At 51.1% G+C, this 15,762-nt stretch overlaps 1 protein-coding gene across 2 annotated transcripts; it reads right to left on the reverse strand.

Moving 5' to 3' along the window:
* Position 1: 1 nt before the first annotated feature.
* On the reverse strand, positions 2-10,420 carry SCN3B (sodium voltage-gated channel beta subunit 3). Of its 2 annotated transcripts, none has more exons than XM_063178259.1 (6): positions 10,202-10,420; positions 8,639-8,802; positions 6,675-6,900; positions 4,456-4,594; positions 3,296-3,392; positions 2-2,309 (listed from the first exon to the last, which is right to left on the reverse strand). In XM_063178259.1, exons 1-5 carry the CDS (start codon positions 10,254-10,256, stop codon positions 3,329-3,331), a joined length of 648 nt encoding a protein of 215 aa, XP_063034329.1. In that variant the 5' UTR covers positions 10,257-10,420; the 3' UTR covers positions 2-2,309; positions 3,296-3,328. The 2 variants fall into 2 exon arrangements, with proteins under 2 accessions (XP_063034329.1, XP_063034328.1); XM_063178258.1 differs by having other exon boundaries at positions 2-2,249; positions 10,202-10,417.
* Positions 10,421-15,762: the final 5,342 nt, after the last annotated feature.

Genomic DNA, 15,762 nt, shown 5'->3' on the forward strand with positions numbered 1-15,762 from the left:
GTGGCTCTTGGTTCTTTTTATTGTCCTGCCTGTTCCAGAGTCTCCGTGCTCATTCCATCACACACAAAGTCTTTGTCAGGACCATCTCTTCCAGGTCTTGAAGAATCACCAATTTTAAAATTATTATTCCTTTTTCCCTGCGAGATTCTTGAGCAGAACTTTGCACCCCGTTTCCTCCTGCTTGGAACACCACGTGGCAATGTCACCTCTGTCTGCAGGAACTGGAAAAGTGAAAGATTTGTCCAAAAAAAAAGCATCCAGAAGATGCCTGTGGGACTCAGGGAGGTGCAGGACAAAGGGACGGCCCTTCTTTACCACCTGAGGTAGCTCTCAAGAAGTTCTTGGGTTCACTCCTGCTTTGATTTAACAGTATGACACCAGAGGGTTGTCTGTGGCTCACAGGGACTGAGGAGCAGAGCTGGAGTTGTGTCCTAAAATTCACCTAAAATGGGCTCAGAGCCGTGGGCAGTGCTGGAAACCCCAGAGTTACAACTCAGTCCCTCCTCTGTTGAGTTCAGGATTCTGCCAGGCAAACTGGGATAGGGAAAAAGATGGCATCTAGCTGAATATTCCTGGATATCCCTTTTGGATATCCCTTTTGGATGTTCCTTTTGGATATCAGGATTTTGGAACTGGTGCCCAGGCTGTGATTGTGCTTCATCTAAAAAATGTGCTCCCCTTGCCAGGCTTGGCTCCGGGTTTGGGAGCAATCCTACTACCAAGATTGCACTGGAGTAGTTGGCTAAAGTTGACACCCACTCTAATAAAAGGGTTTTGAACAAGTTCCAGTTGGAAATTGGCCCGAGCCTGCCTTACAAATGGGGTAATTCCTGTGATTTTTAGCCAGCACATAAAAAGCAGCAGGGCAAAGCAGAGGGGATCCCGTGGGTGGGTGGGGAGCATGCCTGGAGTCACGAGCACTTGGAGCTACTTCACAAATGGAGCAGAATTTGTCAACTCGGTTGTCAACAAAGCAGCACAGGCTCCACTGCAGCAGGGATGTCACAGCTCTGCCATGCAAAAAACCCAAACCTTCCCCACCTGGTTTTACAGCACCATTCCACCCTGGCCAATGGTTCTGCCTTTTCCTCCCTTCCAATCCCAGCTGTTGAGCTCGACTGAGCTGCACTGAAGGGCAGAAAACAATTTTTATTCTGCTTAACCCTCAGAAAAGGTAAGTTTACATAGGAAAGATGGAATTTGCAGGGTGATTCCTGGGCACCAGAAGATCATTTAGGATTAATCCAGACTATTTATACTGGTGATTAATTACCTCAAGAGAGAATTAGGATTAGTGGGAAAAGTCGCTGTTTTCTGTCTATCCCTCTAGACGGTGCTGCTACAGCACCAGAGAACCATCACAGTTATAAAACTACAACCATTTTACTCAGCTGTGAGGGCTTTGCATCCTATTTATTTCTCCTGCCTACCTCCTGCAGCATGGGGCTGCCTTCCTTTTTGGGGTTTCCCAGGAAAAGGTGGATCAGTACCTTGTCCTGCTGCCTTGCCAGGTGCGTCAGGTTCCTCCTGCTGTGCCGGGCAGGTGGAATGAGGGCTTTGACACTTTGATAAATGACAGGGACACAGGGGTTTCTTATATTTACATCATCCTGCTTCCCAAAGCAGGAATACTTCGTGCTCTGTATTCTCAATTTCCTCCAAAGTGTGAACATGACAGAGACCTGTTCTCCCTATTCTACATTTCCAAGTTTAGTGCGTTACAGTCCTCACCCTACTCTGCTTGTGCATGGACAGCCTAAATTCTAAATTCAGAGTGACTCCATTAATTAATTAAATTCTCCCTGTTTTAACACCAAGGAAACCGCTTGGGCCACAGTATGTGGTGGAATAACCCCCTAAGAGATCCTTGTTCACACTCCTGCAGCTCAGAGCAGCGTGCCGTACATACCCTTAACCTCTGCAGTGGAGAAGCAGCACATTTAGCAAATAAAGATGTGGTGAGAGCAGCTAAGGAGTGACAGGTGACATTTACAAAGCCATTGAGGTGATGGTGGGACTGAGAGTCGGGGAGGAGCCGTGCTGCCCACGCCCATTTGCTCAGCATGCTTCCACAGAGGAGTCCTTCAGCACTGGGCTGGCAGCTCAGGTGGGTCACAGGACCAAAGTCAAGGCTGTACAGAGTCCAAATGGGAGAGCATTTACACTTCCCCCTGCTCCTCCTCCTTTGACAGCGCAGAGCTCCCCTCAAAGCTGGCTGGTGTGGCGAGGTCCTTCTGTCTTCAGAGCCCCTGCAAGGGAGACAATTCCTCTTGGAGCTCACAGGGGTGAGGGTGGAGTTAGCACAGGAGCTGACCGGAGGTGAATGAGAGGGTAAAAGATCCAGATTTTAATCTGTAGCACACAAATTCTGTCAGGACCCAGGACATCCCTCTGTCTGTCCTGAGCAGCCCAGACCCTGCCAGGGGGCTCAGAGACCCCGGCACAGAGCCCAGGATGCCCCCGTGGGCTTGATTATGACTCATGGAGCAAATTACCAACCTTGTAGGAAGATCAGCAAGCCACAACAATTTAGATAGAATATTAGTGAAGTTATCATGGGTGAAAAATTGATTTTTTGGGGTTTTTGGTATGGAGTTCAGGAGGCAAGGTGAAGGAATCTGGGTGTGTCCAGCCTTTCTCCTTCTTCTTCTTGGCCTCCATCTTCTGCTGTGATGGTGGCACTTTTGGATTGGTTTAGAGTAGAAGCTCACTGTCTAACACAGGTGATGGGTATTGGGAAGTGATTGTAAACATTGTACAGGTAGTTTTTAGTATAAAGACATAACACTGCCCTGGGGGCAGGCAGAGTGCCTGGAACTGTCCTGCTGGATGGACCTCGGCAGGGCAGGAGAAAGTTTTTTATAGATAAGGAACAATAAACAACTCTGAGACCAAGAACTGAAGAGCCCTGACTCCTTCTTCAAGCACCAGGCTGGGAAAAGAGACTTTCGAGATTTTCTCAGGGTCACTCTGACCAGCTAAAGATCCCAACAAAATTCCTTCCTAGCACGTGTTTTCTTTGGAGACAGAGCCCTTACAGCTGCCCTTGTGCAGGGGAAAGTGAAGTGAAGATTCCCAACTCCACAGCAAAAGATAAAGGAGGCATAAATACATCATGGCCTGTGTTGGTTTGGGTTTCAAGCAATACAAGCACACCTAAAGACACCTGTGTGGCTTCTGAGGTTTCTGGGGAGGCTCCAGGGGAGCACAGCCACGCTCCAGGAGCCTCCAGCCCCACCACAAGGAAGCTGAGGGGTGGACAGACACAGGGAGTGACCGCTTGTCCATGACCCACCTTGGTGCCGCTCACTGCGCTGCCTCCCCTCTGCTACTCCTCCACAGGCACAGCACAGTTCTCCTTGTTTTCCGATGGAATTGCAAGGTAGTCTGTCCTGTAGGTGGGGGGAAGGAGGAAAGCACACAGTGTAAAGGCCAGCTTGGGTAAACTCACCTTTGCTGAGTGCCTGGAAGCATCTCTGAGGTAACAACATCACCCGTGGATGCTCACAGAGGGAAACTCCTGGGCACAGGCAGGAGCAAACACTGAGTGTTCCCTGCTCCAAAATCCTACACAGCCTGCCTTCCTTGGTACAAAGAGTGCTCCAATCCCAGCCAAGTGTGTGGAAAGATGGGAATGGGCCAGGATGAAACCAGACCTTCCAGGAGAGCATCTCCACATGGCCCAAACCTGGAACAGTGCTCACTCCCTGCCAGGTGTGTGGTGCAAGGGGCACAGTGCTGGCGCTCCAAAACACTGCAAGGGCTTTGGGCAGAGCAAACACCAACCAGCCCATGGCACAGCAAAGTTCATCTTCCTGCAGCCTTCCAGCATGTTTGAATCACTACTCACTCCTTTGTTGCCCTGTTCTTCTAAAGTTCTTCTAAGCCTTCTGATGTTTACATTTTTGTAATGGAGTTTCTCACACACTTTTTATGTAAATGATTGCTTTGCATTCCTTTCTGGAGGAGAAGAGAATTGATTGCTGGTTTGACCAGTGAGGTTGGAGAGGTGGCAGTTTCATCCTCTAATCCATGGTCACTTTTGGAATTCTATAAATATAGTTCTATAGTTGCAAAAATTCTATAGTTGCAAATAAACTATCCCCTTTTTTGCCCTGGACATCTAAGAGTGCAAGTGTCATTCATTTCATGTCTTATTGCCACAGACCTTATTGATGATTTCTGGCAAACTACACAGGGCCTGTCCCATGTTGTGGACACACTACAGGCCCAGGTTCCTGCTGGTACAGAACCAGCTCCTTGGGGTTTTACAGTAGAGGAGGTGAGGCAGAAGGAATTAGTATTACACAATTTATTCATTCATCAGGAAGAAAAAATCACCAATTTTAGACCTGATTGTCCTGTGCTAGCACCGGTCTATGCACATCTGAGAGCTCTGGGACGTGTGAGGAGCTCCTGCAGAGCTGATCTCACCTCCAGGGGTTCCACACTTACGCGTTTTCCTGGGCAGCCTCCTCTGCCTTGGACACCTTCCTGTAGCAATAGATCATCTCAATCAGCAGCCACAGCGTGAGGAACACCAGCAGAATATACATCATGATTTCTGAGATGACAGAGGTGAAGTCTTCTCCAGCTGTGAATAAAATGAAATAACCCCTGATCGTTGCCATGCAGTTCCATGGACATTTCCCACCTTTCTGCCATCCTTCCTAACCCTCCTTGCCAGAATCTCCAGGTCCTGTGAGGGGGCAAAAGGGAGGGACCTGCAAGAGGCAGGGATGGCAGAGGGATCCAACACGCACAGCCCTGCCTGTGCCACCCCCACATCCTCAGGGATTGCTCACCTATCTCATCCTCAGGGATTGCTCACCTATCTCATCCTCACGCTCTGTTCCTCGCTGGTGTTACTCGGCTCTGTTGTGCCACCAGTGATTTGTGAAGGATCAAAGCACCGAGGTGCTTCAGGGGGAAAGGGAGGGGAAAGGGCAGACAAAAGGGCTGAAAGCTCCCGGCCCTCTCTGGAGAGAGCAGCAGAAGCCCCTGTACTGTCTGTAACATGCAGCACTGAACCCAGCAACACCCAGAGGAGCAGAGAGACTCAGGAGCACCACAGAGGGAAGGAGGAGAAGGAGGAGACTGGCATCAAAATGGAGAGCCAGTCGTTGTTCCAGGAGGGAGGGGGCGGCAGCAAGGAATCGCTGCAGCTCCCTGGGAAAGGCATCGCTGTAACATCCAGAGCTGCCATCAGAGGAGCTGGAAACCTCTGCTGGAGCCTGCTCAGCTGTGCCCAGCTGTGCCCACTGTGCCAGGCCCACCGTGCCTTCCCACGCTCACACACAACCAGCCTGTGCCCACAAACAGCCTCCAGCCAGCAAACAAGGCACAGGTTTTTCCTCCTGAGCTGCGTTTGTCAATGCCAAACTCAGAGTCCTCTCCTGCGGCGCAGTGACAAACTCTATCCACCATGGTGACAACACCCACGGCCAGTGACAACACGAAACACACTCCTACCCTCATCCACCACGGTGAGGTGGGTCATCCTGGCCACTGAGAGCACAAAACACCCTCCTACCCTCATCCACCATGGTGAGGTGGATCATCCTGGACGGGAACAGCAACCACGGGCTCAGGGAGTTCTGTTGGAGCTGGTGCTGCAATAAGAGGCCTGTGGGCCAGAATAAAGCTCTGCATCCAAACCCTCCATCAGAACCAACTCCTTTCCTTCACCATCCCCTCAAAGCTTCTCCACAGAGGGAAACCTGAGGAACAGCCCCTGTTATGGGGGGAAGCTCCATCCGAGCACCACCAGAGCTCCTGCAGGCCTGGACTTGTCCCCATGGGCCCAGCTGCAGCACCCAGCCAGCCAAAAGTGTCTGTGGGGTGAAACACCACACACCCAGCCAGCCCAAAGTGTCTGTGGGGTGAAACACCACAGTTGCTGCTGTTTGGTTCAGCAGCAGGGCCAGACAAGCTCAGGCATGTCCTGTCTACAATATTGGTAATTATTCCAATAGATCATCTTGGCCAGGGGAGAACAAAACATAAAACACCCTCCTATCCTTCTCCACCACGGTGAGGTGGATCACCCTGACCAGGAACAACATAAAACAGCCTCCTACCCTCCTCTACCATGGTGAGGTGGATCACCTTGGTCAGTAAGAGCACAAAACACCTTCCTACTCTCTTCCACCATGGTTAGGTGGATCACCTTGGTCCGTAAAAGCACAAAACACCCTCCTACACCACGGTGAGTGGATCACCTTGGTCAGTGAGAGCACAAAAACAGCCTCCTATCCTTCTCCACCATGGTGAGATGGATCACCTTGGTCAGTGACTGCACAAAACAGCCTCTTACCCTTCTCCACCATGGTGAGTAGATCATCCTGACCAGGGACAGCACAAAACACCTTCCTACCCTCTTCCACCACGGTGAGGGGGATCACCCTGACCAGTAAGAGCACAAAGCACTCTCCTGCACCACAGTGAGGTGGATCACCTTGGTCAGTAAGAGGACAAAACACCTTCCTACTCTCTTCCACTATGGTTAGGTGGATCACCTTGGTCAGTAAGAGCACAAAACACCTTCCTACCCTCCTGCACCATGGTGAGGTGGGTCACACTGACCAAGAGACAGCACAAAACACCCTCCTACCCACTTCCACCATGGCGAGGTGGATCACCTTGGTCATTAAGAGCACAAAACAGCCTCCTACCCTCCTCCACCACAGTGAGGTGGATGACCCTGGAGCTCTGGAAGAGCGGCCGGTGGATCTCGAACTCGAACTCGCGGGTGATGTTGCAGGTGTAGATGCCCGAGTCGTTGAGGGTGACGTTCACCACGGTGATGGACACGTCCTGCATGTCTTTGCTGCCGTTCCACTGGATCCGCCCGCTGAAGCGGCTCGGGAACTCGTGGTTGGTTTTCCTGTACTCGTAGATCTGTGAGGGAATAAACATAAAGGGATATATAGATCTGTGAGGAACATAGATAGATAAATATAGATAGATCTATGAGGGAATAAATGGATTTATAAATCTGTGAGGAACATATATATATATATATATATATATAAATATAGATAGATCTATGAGGAAATAGGAAATAAATTGATATATAGATATGTGAGGAATATATATATACATATCTGTGAGGAAATAAATTTAAATGGATATATAGATGTTTGAGGAATATATATAATATATATATAATGTATATAATGTATATAATATATATAATATATAAAATATAAATTATATATAATATATATGTTATATATATTATATATTATATATTATATATTATATATTATATATTATATATTATATATTATATATTATATATTATATATTATATATTATATATTATATATTATATATTATATATTATATATTATATATTATATATGTATGTGAGGAATAGATAGATAGATAGATAGATAGATAGATAGATAGATAGATAGATAGATAGATAGATAGACAGATCGATCTGTGAGGAATATATACATATATAAATATAGATAGATCTGTAAGGAAATAAAGGGCTCTGCTGGTTAATCTCTGCCTTGGACAGCATCACACCACAAGCCAGGGGCAGCATCCCCCTCCAGCTACACTCAGGGATGTTCTGAGCTCCCTTGGTAACAGCAGCTATTCATATTCCATCATCCTTTGCCTCAAAGTATCAGGTGACTTTACAAAAGACAGGAAAACGAGTGATCAGGAATTCAATATCCCCATCAGAGAGGGAGAAAAACGAAGTCACAGCAAAACACAGATGCACATGGACAAAAAAAATCAGCAATGGGACAGAACACTGGGATTCTTCATGCCCAGCAATGTGTCTGAGAGTCACTGCATGTCAGATCCCCTGAGGAAAGAGCCACAGAGCACCCACAGTGAACAGCAGCAGCTCTTTTTGGGAAGCCCTGGGGTATCCAGCTGAGATGGAAGTGCTGCAGGACTGATGTGGCAGTGTGACATTCCGGCTGACCACAGTCCTACTATGACCTGTGGTTGGTGTTCTTTGGGTTGCCACTGGCAAATGGATCCCCTGGGGCACTGGGAGTGAATTCCCACCTCATTCCTTAGCCTGGTCCCTTTAGTTCTCAGACAGAAGGAGAATATTGTCATCCTGCTCAATCACAGCCACTGATTTAATGCTTCAGACTCAGATAAAATAGCTAGAAAGAAATGTGCACTCAGCCTTTATCTAGTTCTCCATTTCACCATTCTCTCTTGAATTCCAGCTGCTCCTCATCTGTCCAATTTCCATTTTGATTCACTCTGAAAATCAATTTTACCTTTTCCTGACAGGGATCCAAAGCAGCTCCCGGAGATCCTCCCACAGTTGGGATAACACTGCTTTCTCTGAGGCAAAAAATAAGTAAATCCTGCCCTGCAGATTTATTTTAATTAACTTCACCTCCAAAAAAACAGCTTTGAGATTCAGAACAGATTCAGACAAGGGTGCCAAGGGTCAGTCATATTTGACATCCTCAGGTACTGGGCTTGAGGTATTGAGGGAATGGGACTGGAAATTGGCACTGATTAATCTACAACCCAAATATTTGACCTCAACAACTGATTATAGCTTTTCCTGCCAGGAGTTCGTGCTGTGCCCAGGTGTGGAAATGGGATAAGCAAGGAAAGAAAGAGAAAGGACTCCAGTCACACATACAGGCTCATCCTTCCCCCCGTTGGGCCTGTAGTACCATTCCACCACCGTGCTGGCTGTCACCTCTTCCCTCTTCATGCAGGAGATGCAGAGCAGCTTCATGTCCGTGCCTTGGACAGCCTCTGTCTCAGATGGGACTTCCACACACACCGAGGAGCAAAATCCAGCTGGGGGAGAGGAGCAGCAGAGAAAGAGGCGTCAGGACAGAATTAGAGAAGCATCAGTTATTCACATCTTGGCATTAATGTCCCTAATGGAAAATGGCTTGATTTATTTCTAGCGCTGTCTGATAACAGATTAAGTCTCAAATGTTAAATTTTACCAAGCTTCCTTCTCCTGAGATATCAATAATTCATAATAATTAACAGAGGGTGATCACTTCAGACAGATTCACCTCTCCGGCATCTGCTTTGCCACAGCTTTCATCTTTCCCTGGTAATTAATGCCACTTTAAAGGCATTGTTCATTGCCTCCCATGCATGCTGGGCATGCCCCTGTTAGAGCAGCAATTACAGTCTGGGATGAGGGGAAGCCCAGAATTCAGAGTGGAGGAACAGCTCGCTCTTTGTGCTAAGTTGGGAGGTCTGGAGGCTTTAATTCAGCCAAACTGGGAGGGTCCAGCACCCTTCCCGTTCATGGGCACCACTGGGAACCAAGGGGCTTGGACAGGAGTGAATTTGGCAGCAGGAGGAGTTATTGATTTCCCAGGCATTCCTGCTCAAAACGCTTCCAATCAGAGCTGTGCTAAGGCTGGCAACTCTCGAGTGCTGCTCTTGCAAAGAGGACAGAAATGGTTGCATGTGAAGCCACACGCTGGAGCAGGAAGGGATCGTTTCAGCACCGCATCTCCGAGCAAATCCCTGCTGACATTTGTCCCCCGGGCTAAACAATCCCGGGCTCTGTCTGTCCAAGGCTGTCTCGAGAGCCCAGACGCTGACTTTGCTGGCTGCTCCCTCCTCCCCAGCCTCTGAGGCACCATTAACCCACCCTCTCAAGCAAGATATTATCTATCCCGGGACTATTCCTGGAAGCAGCCTGGTTCCAATTCCCCCGTACTACCAGCTCCACGCACAGCAGCAGCTTCCAGGGAGAAATAAGGAAAAGCTCCCTGGATCCTGCTTTGCTCTGAGAAACGAGATCTGTGCGCACAGACAGGCACCCACACACAGGGCTGAAGGCACACGCACATCGAATGTGGCAAAACCACCCAACCCCTTCTCGCGGCAGGAATCAAACTGCAGCTGCAATCGATTGATTAACTCCAGTTTACACAGACTGCACGGGAAACGGCACTAAAGCACCTCTTAATGGGCTGCACGCCCTCCCCGAGGCAACCCGATGTCAAATGGCGCTGCAAACCCCGGACAGACAGCAAGCAGCGAGGGACCAGCACATGCTTTGTGCTCGGCACGGAGGTGTTTTCACTCCCTCACACCCACACCAACTCCGCACGAGCCTAATCCCCTTCTCCCGACAACAAAAGCCGCGCTCGGAGGGCAGGCTGGGAGCGAGCATCCTCCCTTCTTTCCAGCGGCGCTGGGTGGGAGAGGGAGCGGCAGCACCTACCCCAGAGCAGCAGGGCGAGCGCGGCCGCGCAGAGCAGCCGCGGCAGCGCAGCCATTGTTCGGAGCGGGGCCGGCGCTCAGGCTCCTCGGCAGGGTCCTCTCAGATGCTCTTGGATGCTCTTAGATGCTCTCGGATGTTCTCTGATGCTCTCGGATGCTCTCGGATGCTCTTCCCCCGCTCGCCGCGCTCCCGGAGCAACAGGATGCCGGGCGGGGAGCGGCCGGGCGGGCGCGGTCCGGGGGCTGCGCTCGGCCGCGGGGGCGGCAGCACCACGGACAGAGCCCGAGCCCTGGCCCGGAGCTTGCACGGAGCCCGAGCCCGGAGCTTGCACGGAGCCCGAGCCCGGACAGCTCCGCGGCTCCGCGGGCGCGGCCGGCGCTGCGCAGGGCGCGGGCGGAGCGGAGCGGGAGCAGCGCTGGATCAGCAGCAGCGTTGGATCATCATCATCATCATCATCATCATCATCACCAGCAGCAGCAGCAGCGGCAGCAGCAGCAGGTGCCCCGCGCCGGGAGCGGCTCCGCGGGGCGCGGCCGCGGCGCTTTTGTTGCGCGGGCTGTGGAGCGCAGCGCCCGGCGGGGAGGATGCCTGGGAGGATGCTTAGGAGGATGCCTGGGAGGATGCCTGGGAGGATGCCGAGGATGCTGGAGCAGCCCGGGCGGGGGGCACGGCCGGCACATGCGCGGCCGCCTCCCCCGGCCCCTCCCGGCTCAGCGCAAGCAGCCCCGGGCTCCGGTGGTCGCAGCGCCCAGCTCGGCTGGAGGCATCGCACAGAGGATATCACATCAGCACGGAGTGTTAAGGCTTTGGAATGGAGCTCAAAGCTCAGTCCCACCCCCTGCCATGTGTGGGGACAACTCCCACCAAGCCACATCCAACCTTGGAGCACGTCCACGACCTCCCTGGATGCCCTGTCACCGTGTCACAGCAAAGCATTTCTTCCCAAAATCGGAATTTCCCCTCTTTCCATTTGTACCCCTCGCTCCTTGTCCTGTCTCTACAGATCAGCATCACTGTCCTGCCTCCAAAAAAAGCCAAGGGGCGGGTGGGAATGGGGGGAGTTGTCCCTGCGGGGTCACAGAAAGGCCTCTGCTGCTAATAAGTTTAATACTAACATTTGCACAGCTCTGAAGGTCACAGTTGGAAATACTGGGAAATCCTCTTGCCTCATGTTCCTGCCTGATTCCAGGGAATTTAATGCCAGCAGCAGGCTGGACTTTCTCTCCTTGGACAGGGGCCACCGTGCCCTGGAGGGCTGCTCCAGGTTTGAAGGTCACAGTGGGCAGAGAGGAGGAAATGAAGCTTTTGTTGCATGTGCTGCTTTTAAAGCACCTGCAGCTCCACACACAGCACAACTGATTGAGTTAAACCTGAGGATGGCACAGGAGTGGCTGGCGGTGCCAAAACTCAGCGTGCAGGTGGCCAGAGCCACCCAGAGGTGTTTGCAGGCAGCAGAAACATCAGCTCCAGCTGTGCTGGGGCTCTCAGCCGGGCACACCCCGCTGGTGCGGGGCACACACGTGAGATCAGCTCCCTGCACTGCTGGAGCGGAGCAGGCACAGAACAGAGCCAAGGCTTTTCCTAGACATCACCTAATTGTGTTTGTGTCAGCAGGCTGCATTCATCAGCTGCCAGCGGCCACGCAGAGCAGCTGCCTGCACGTCACCCTGCCCAGAGAGAGGCTCCAGTGGTTGCTCTGAGCCATTCCCAGCCAGGGACACCCTCCTGCTGCTCCTGCTGCTCCTGCTGCTCCTGCTGCCTGCACAGGCTGCTGTGCCCTGCTCCAGCCCACACCCGATGGGATTCCCCAAATCTTTGCAGCCTGAGGTATCCCAGCAGGGACTGGCCAAAGCCACATGCTGGCTGTCAGGTTGTTCTCACCGTCCCTGATGCTCACAGGCTTCTTTGGGCTCCTGTGCACTCTTCCAGCAGCCCACCAGAAAAAAATAAATCTATTTAATGTAACGAGGTGTGGCCAGGGAGACCTACAGCTCGCAGGGTGCTGATGCCAGCGTTCCATCCCCCCCTTAGAAATCATCCATCATGGATACAGAAACCTTAAAATCTGATTTTAACCTGAAAATCTGATTTTAAGGCATCACAGCAAACGTGATACCCAGAGCTGCATGAAGGACACCGAGCCATTTCTTTTGTCCCATTGCCCCCTGTTATCACCACAACAGCACAAAGGGAAGGGCAGGTTGAGCCACAAGGATTTGCTCCTACCCCTTCTGGAACAATCCATGCCATGCACAGCAGATGAGTGATGGGGATGGGTTTTTTATAGCCCCAGGAGCTGCTGGAGAACATCCCTGGCTCTGTCTGTCCTCTGGCAGCCACCTGCTCCACAGAGCTCCACGGAAATCAGAGCTATTCCCAGGCACCAGGTGCCCTGGCAGGACGCAGAGCAGGGATCAGCAGGGCTGCACTGTTTGTGCTGCTGCCGCTCCAATTACATCTATTACAGACAATCCTGCCAGGGAGGAGACTCAGGGGCCAAGAGGATTAAGAGGAAGCAGCAGCTCGACCACACTGACTCAGTCAGAGCCTCTGACTGACCCCCAGCCCCTGCTGCTCCTCAGGTAGAAGCAGAAACCTTTGCTCCTCTAACCCCAGAGCCTGCCTGCCAAACAATCCAATGACATTGGCAAACAAACATCCTGAAAAAGTCATGAGCTTTCCCTCAGAATCACTCATGTACCAACCTCAATGACTCCATCCCAGACCAGCCTTGTAGCTGCTGTTTAAAGGAGGGAAACGGGGCCCTGAGGTGGGGAAAACCTCTGGTGAAACTGGCCTTGGGTTTGGGTGGATTTTGAAATGAAAAGTCACAGGTCAGGGAGGTCACACCCTCTTCCCCGGCTCTGGAGAAGTTTATTCTTCACCTCAAACCTACCACAGACAAGACCCAAGGTGATTTGCACTAAATCCACCCAGATTCTTAACCTGCCACAAGCTGTGCTGGTTTTGTGTTCAAAGCAAACCTCTCTGGGTTCTGTCTGAATGAAAGGATAAGATCATTTCGCTCTTGCTACAATCTGGAACCACTCCAGTGCCACCCTGTGCCTGCTTGGGACAAGCAGCAAACACCTCCCTGCCCTCTTCAGGAAAACTTGTAAATAATCAGGATTTCACACTCAAAGCTGTTTCAATTTTGAGCCCTGCACAAGGGAGGGAGAGCAGAGATCCTCCCAAACCTCTCCCACACCAGGATGATGCACAAGCTGCTCCTTCCTGCCCTGTCTCCATCCCTGGGGGTCAGGGGTGGCCCTTGGGGCACCACAGAGGGCACTGCCACTCCAGGGGACACGGATAAGGGGATGCAACGCTCAGAGAAAGAGAAATCTCGACTGTTGAGGGAGGAATCTCTGCAAGAAGCAGCCCAACTTATCATGCAGGGGTTGCTATGGCAACCCACCCAGTTAATGCTTCACAGGAGGAAAAAAAAAAAAAAAGAGAAAAAAAAAAGAAAAAGGCTGAAAAGGCTGGCACTTGTGCACAGGCACAACAAGGCGAGGAGATAAAAATAATTCCAGCACCCTGCCCCCACTAATCCCTCACTGTCGCGGTCCCTGGGGCTGGGACAGGGCAGTGGGAACGAGCCCCGCGTGTCTGGGCTGCTCTGCCATCCCCAGCACACCAGCCTGGGGCACACAGCAGAGCCAGCACGGCAGCAGCTGCTCCCAGAGCCCTGCAGGGCTCCCACAGCCAGCCCTGCCACCCCCGAGGCTCAAACTGGGGAAAATGGAGCCCCTTTGTGCTCCTCACCCAGCCAGGATGGAAGAGCAGGGCTGTGCAGAGGAGCCTGCAGGATAACGAGTGCCAATTTAGAGATGGTGGATGTAATGGATGTAGGCGCCCTTCCCACGCACTCCAACATCCGTGCTGCACAAATCCCAGCAAGGCAGGGCTGCTCTCTCTCTCTCTGTTCCTTCCCCAGGGTGCCTGGGGGGGTTAGAAAGGCTCATTCAGTTTTCTCTGTTCACACTCGAGGTTTAAAATGAGCTCCCCGTGTTCCTGCCGGCACCTGGATCCTCTGAATGTTCCAAACTGGAGGCAGCTCCAGCTTTGCTCTTCACACACCTCTGTGCCTTCATCCCCAGCTGATGCTGAGGATTTGATCTGCAGTTTCCAGGTGCACCCAGCCCCTTCCCATTAGATCCTCATTAATGCCTTTATTTGCAGGTCCCCAGAGTGCCTCTGCTGCTCAACCTGCTCTCTCCACACAAAAATCACACCTGCATTTGTGTTGTTCATTGGAACCCTGGATGCTGAGAGCTTTGGGTTAAAAGGGGAAATAATTTGGGTGCCATTTCTTAATTGGATAGTTTGGCCTTAAAAAGCCTTGTAGAGAAAGATAGAGAGCCATTTTGCAGCTTGTTGGGAGAATGCTGTAGAATTCAGGACTTGTAAGACTGTGATATAGAAAAGAAATAATAAACATCTCAGTCTGAACATGAAATTCCATTTCCAACACTTCGATTCCCAACCTTGGCAGAGGCAGGGAAAAAAGCAGCATTGTACTGGATTTTTTGGAGATTTTTTTGCCCATCTACCTCCCCATGGAGTGTAACAGAGTGTGAACACCCCCACAATTCCCCAAAGCTCTGCTCCATCCCGAGCAAATCTGTGATTTCTGTCACACACACCCTGCAGGACCTCTCTCTGTGAGACACAGATCGAGCTTGTGCTTGATTTACTGCTCTCCCACAGGTCACAGCTCCTGTGCCATCCTCCCCTCCTCAGCCTCCTCTATTTATCCTTGGCTCTGGGGCTGCTATTCCAGAAGGACTCAGAGCCAGAGGGGCAGGATTTCAGCCTGCCCTGTCTGAGAGCATTCCCAGAGCACTCCCAGGCATTCCCAGAGCATTCCCAGCCTTCCAGAGCCAGGGAAATGCTTTCTGAAACAAGGAGCAGCCTCACCCAGGCAGAGCTGCACATGCACGGGGGCCTGGCAGGGTCAGGGATTCCTTGGAGCAGCAGCCACATTCTAAAGGCTGAAAATTCCCCTTTTCTGTGTCCACAACCACAGAGCACATTCCTGCACCTTCCTGGCACGTCGTGGTCAGCAATTCAATCAACAATTTATTATTTTTTTTTACCCCCACCCCCAGACCTTTAACCCAGGCTATATTTAGAGGGGTGTGACTGTATACATCCTGGAAATTCAAAGTCCTGGTGTGGCTCCAGGTGCTTTTGGGCATCGATTTCTGGGAGTGGATGCCAAGAAAATCAGGCACAGAGGGAAGGCTTTGTGTGTGCTGCTCCAGCCATCCCAGCCTAATGAGGTGGCACTTTCAGGTTTGCTTTTAGGCCTCTCCTCAGCCCTGGATGGAACCCATTAGTGTGTCAGGTTGCCACACATATTCATTGCCATCTGCTCTTTTAATTTGGGGATTCTCACTGCTTGTAAAACACACAAGTGCATCAATTATTTCAGCTCTGGGTGAGGGATTGTGTTTTTTGTGGAGGAAAGCTTGTTCAGCAAATGTTGCTCCCTTACCTTGGCTGCTGCTTTTTCCTTGAACATGAATAAAGGAAATAAAGCTGAATCTGCTCCC

This window comes from Melospiza melodia, chromosome 29 (genome assembly GCF_035770615.1).
Source record: "Melospiza melodia melodia isolate bMelMel2 chromosome 29, bMelMel2.pri, whole genome shotgun sequence".
In the NCBI taxonomy this organism is placed as follows: domain Eukaryota; kingdom Metazoa; phylum Chordata; class Aves; order Passeriformes; family Passerellidae; genus Melospiza; species Melospiza melodia.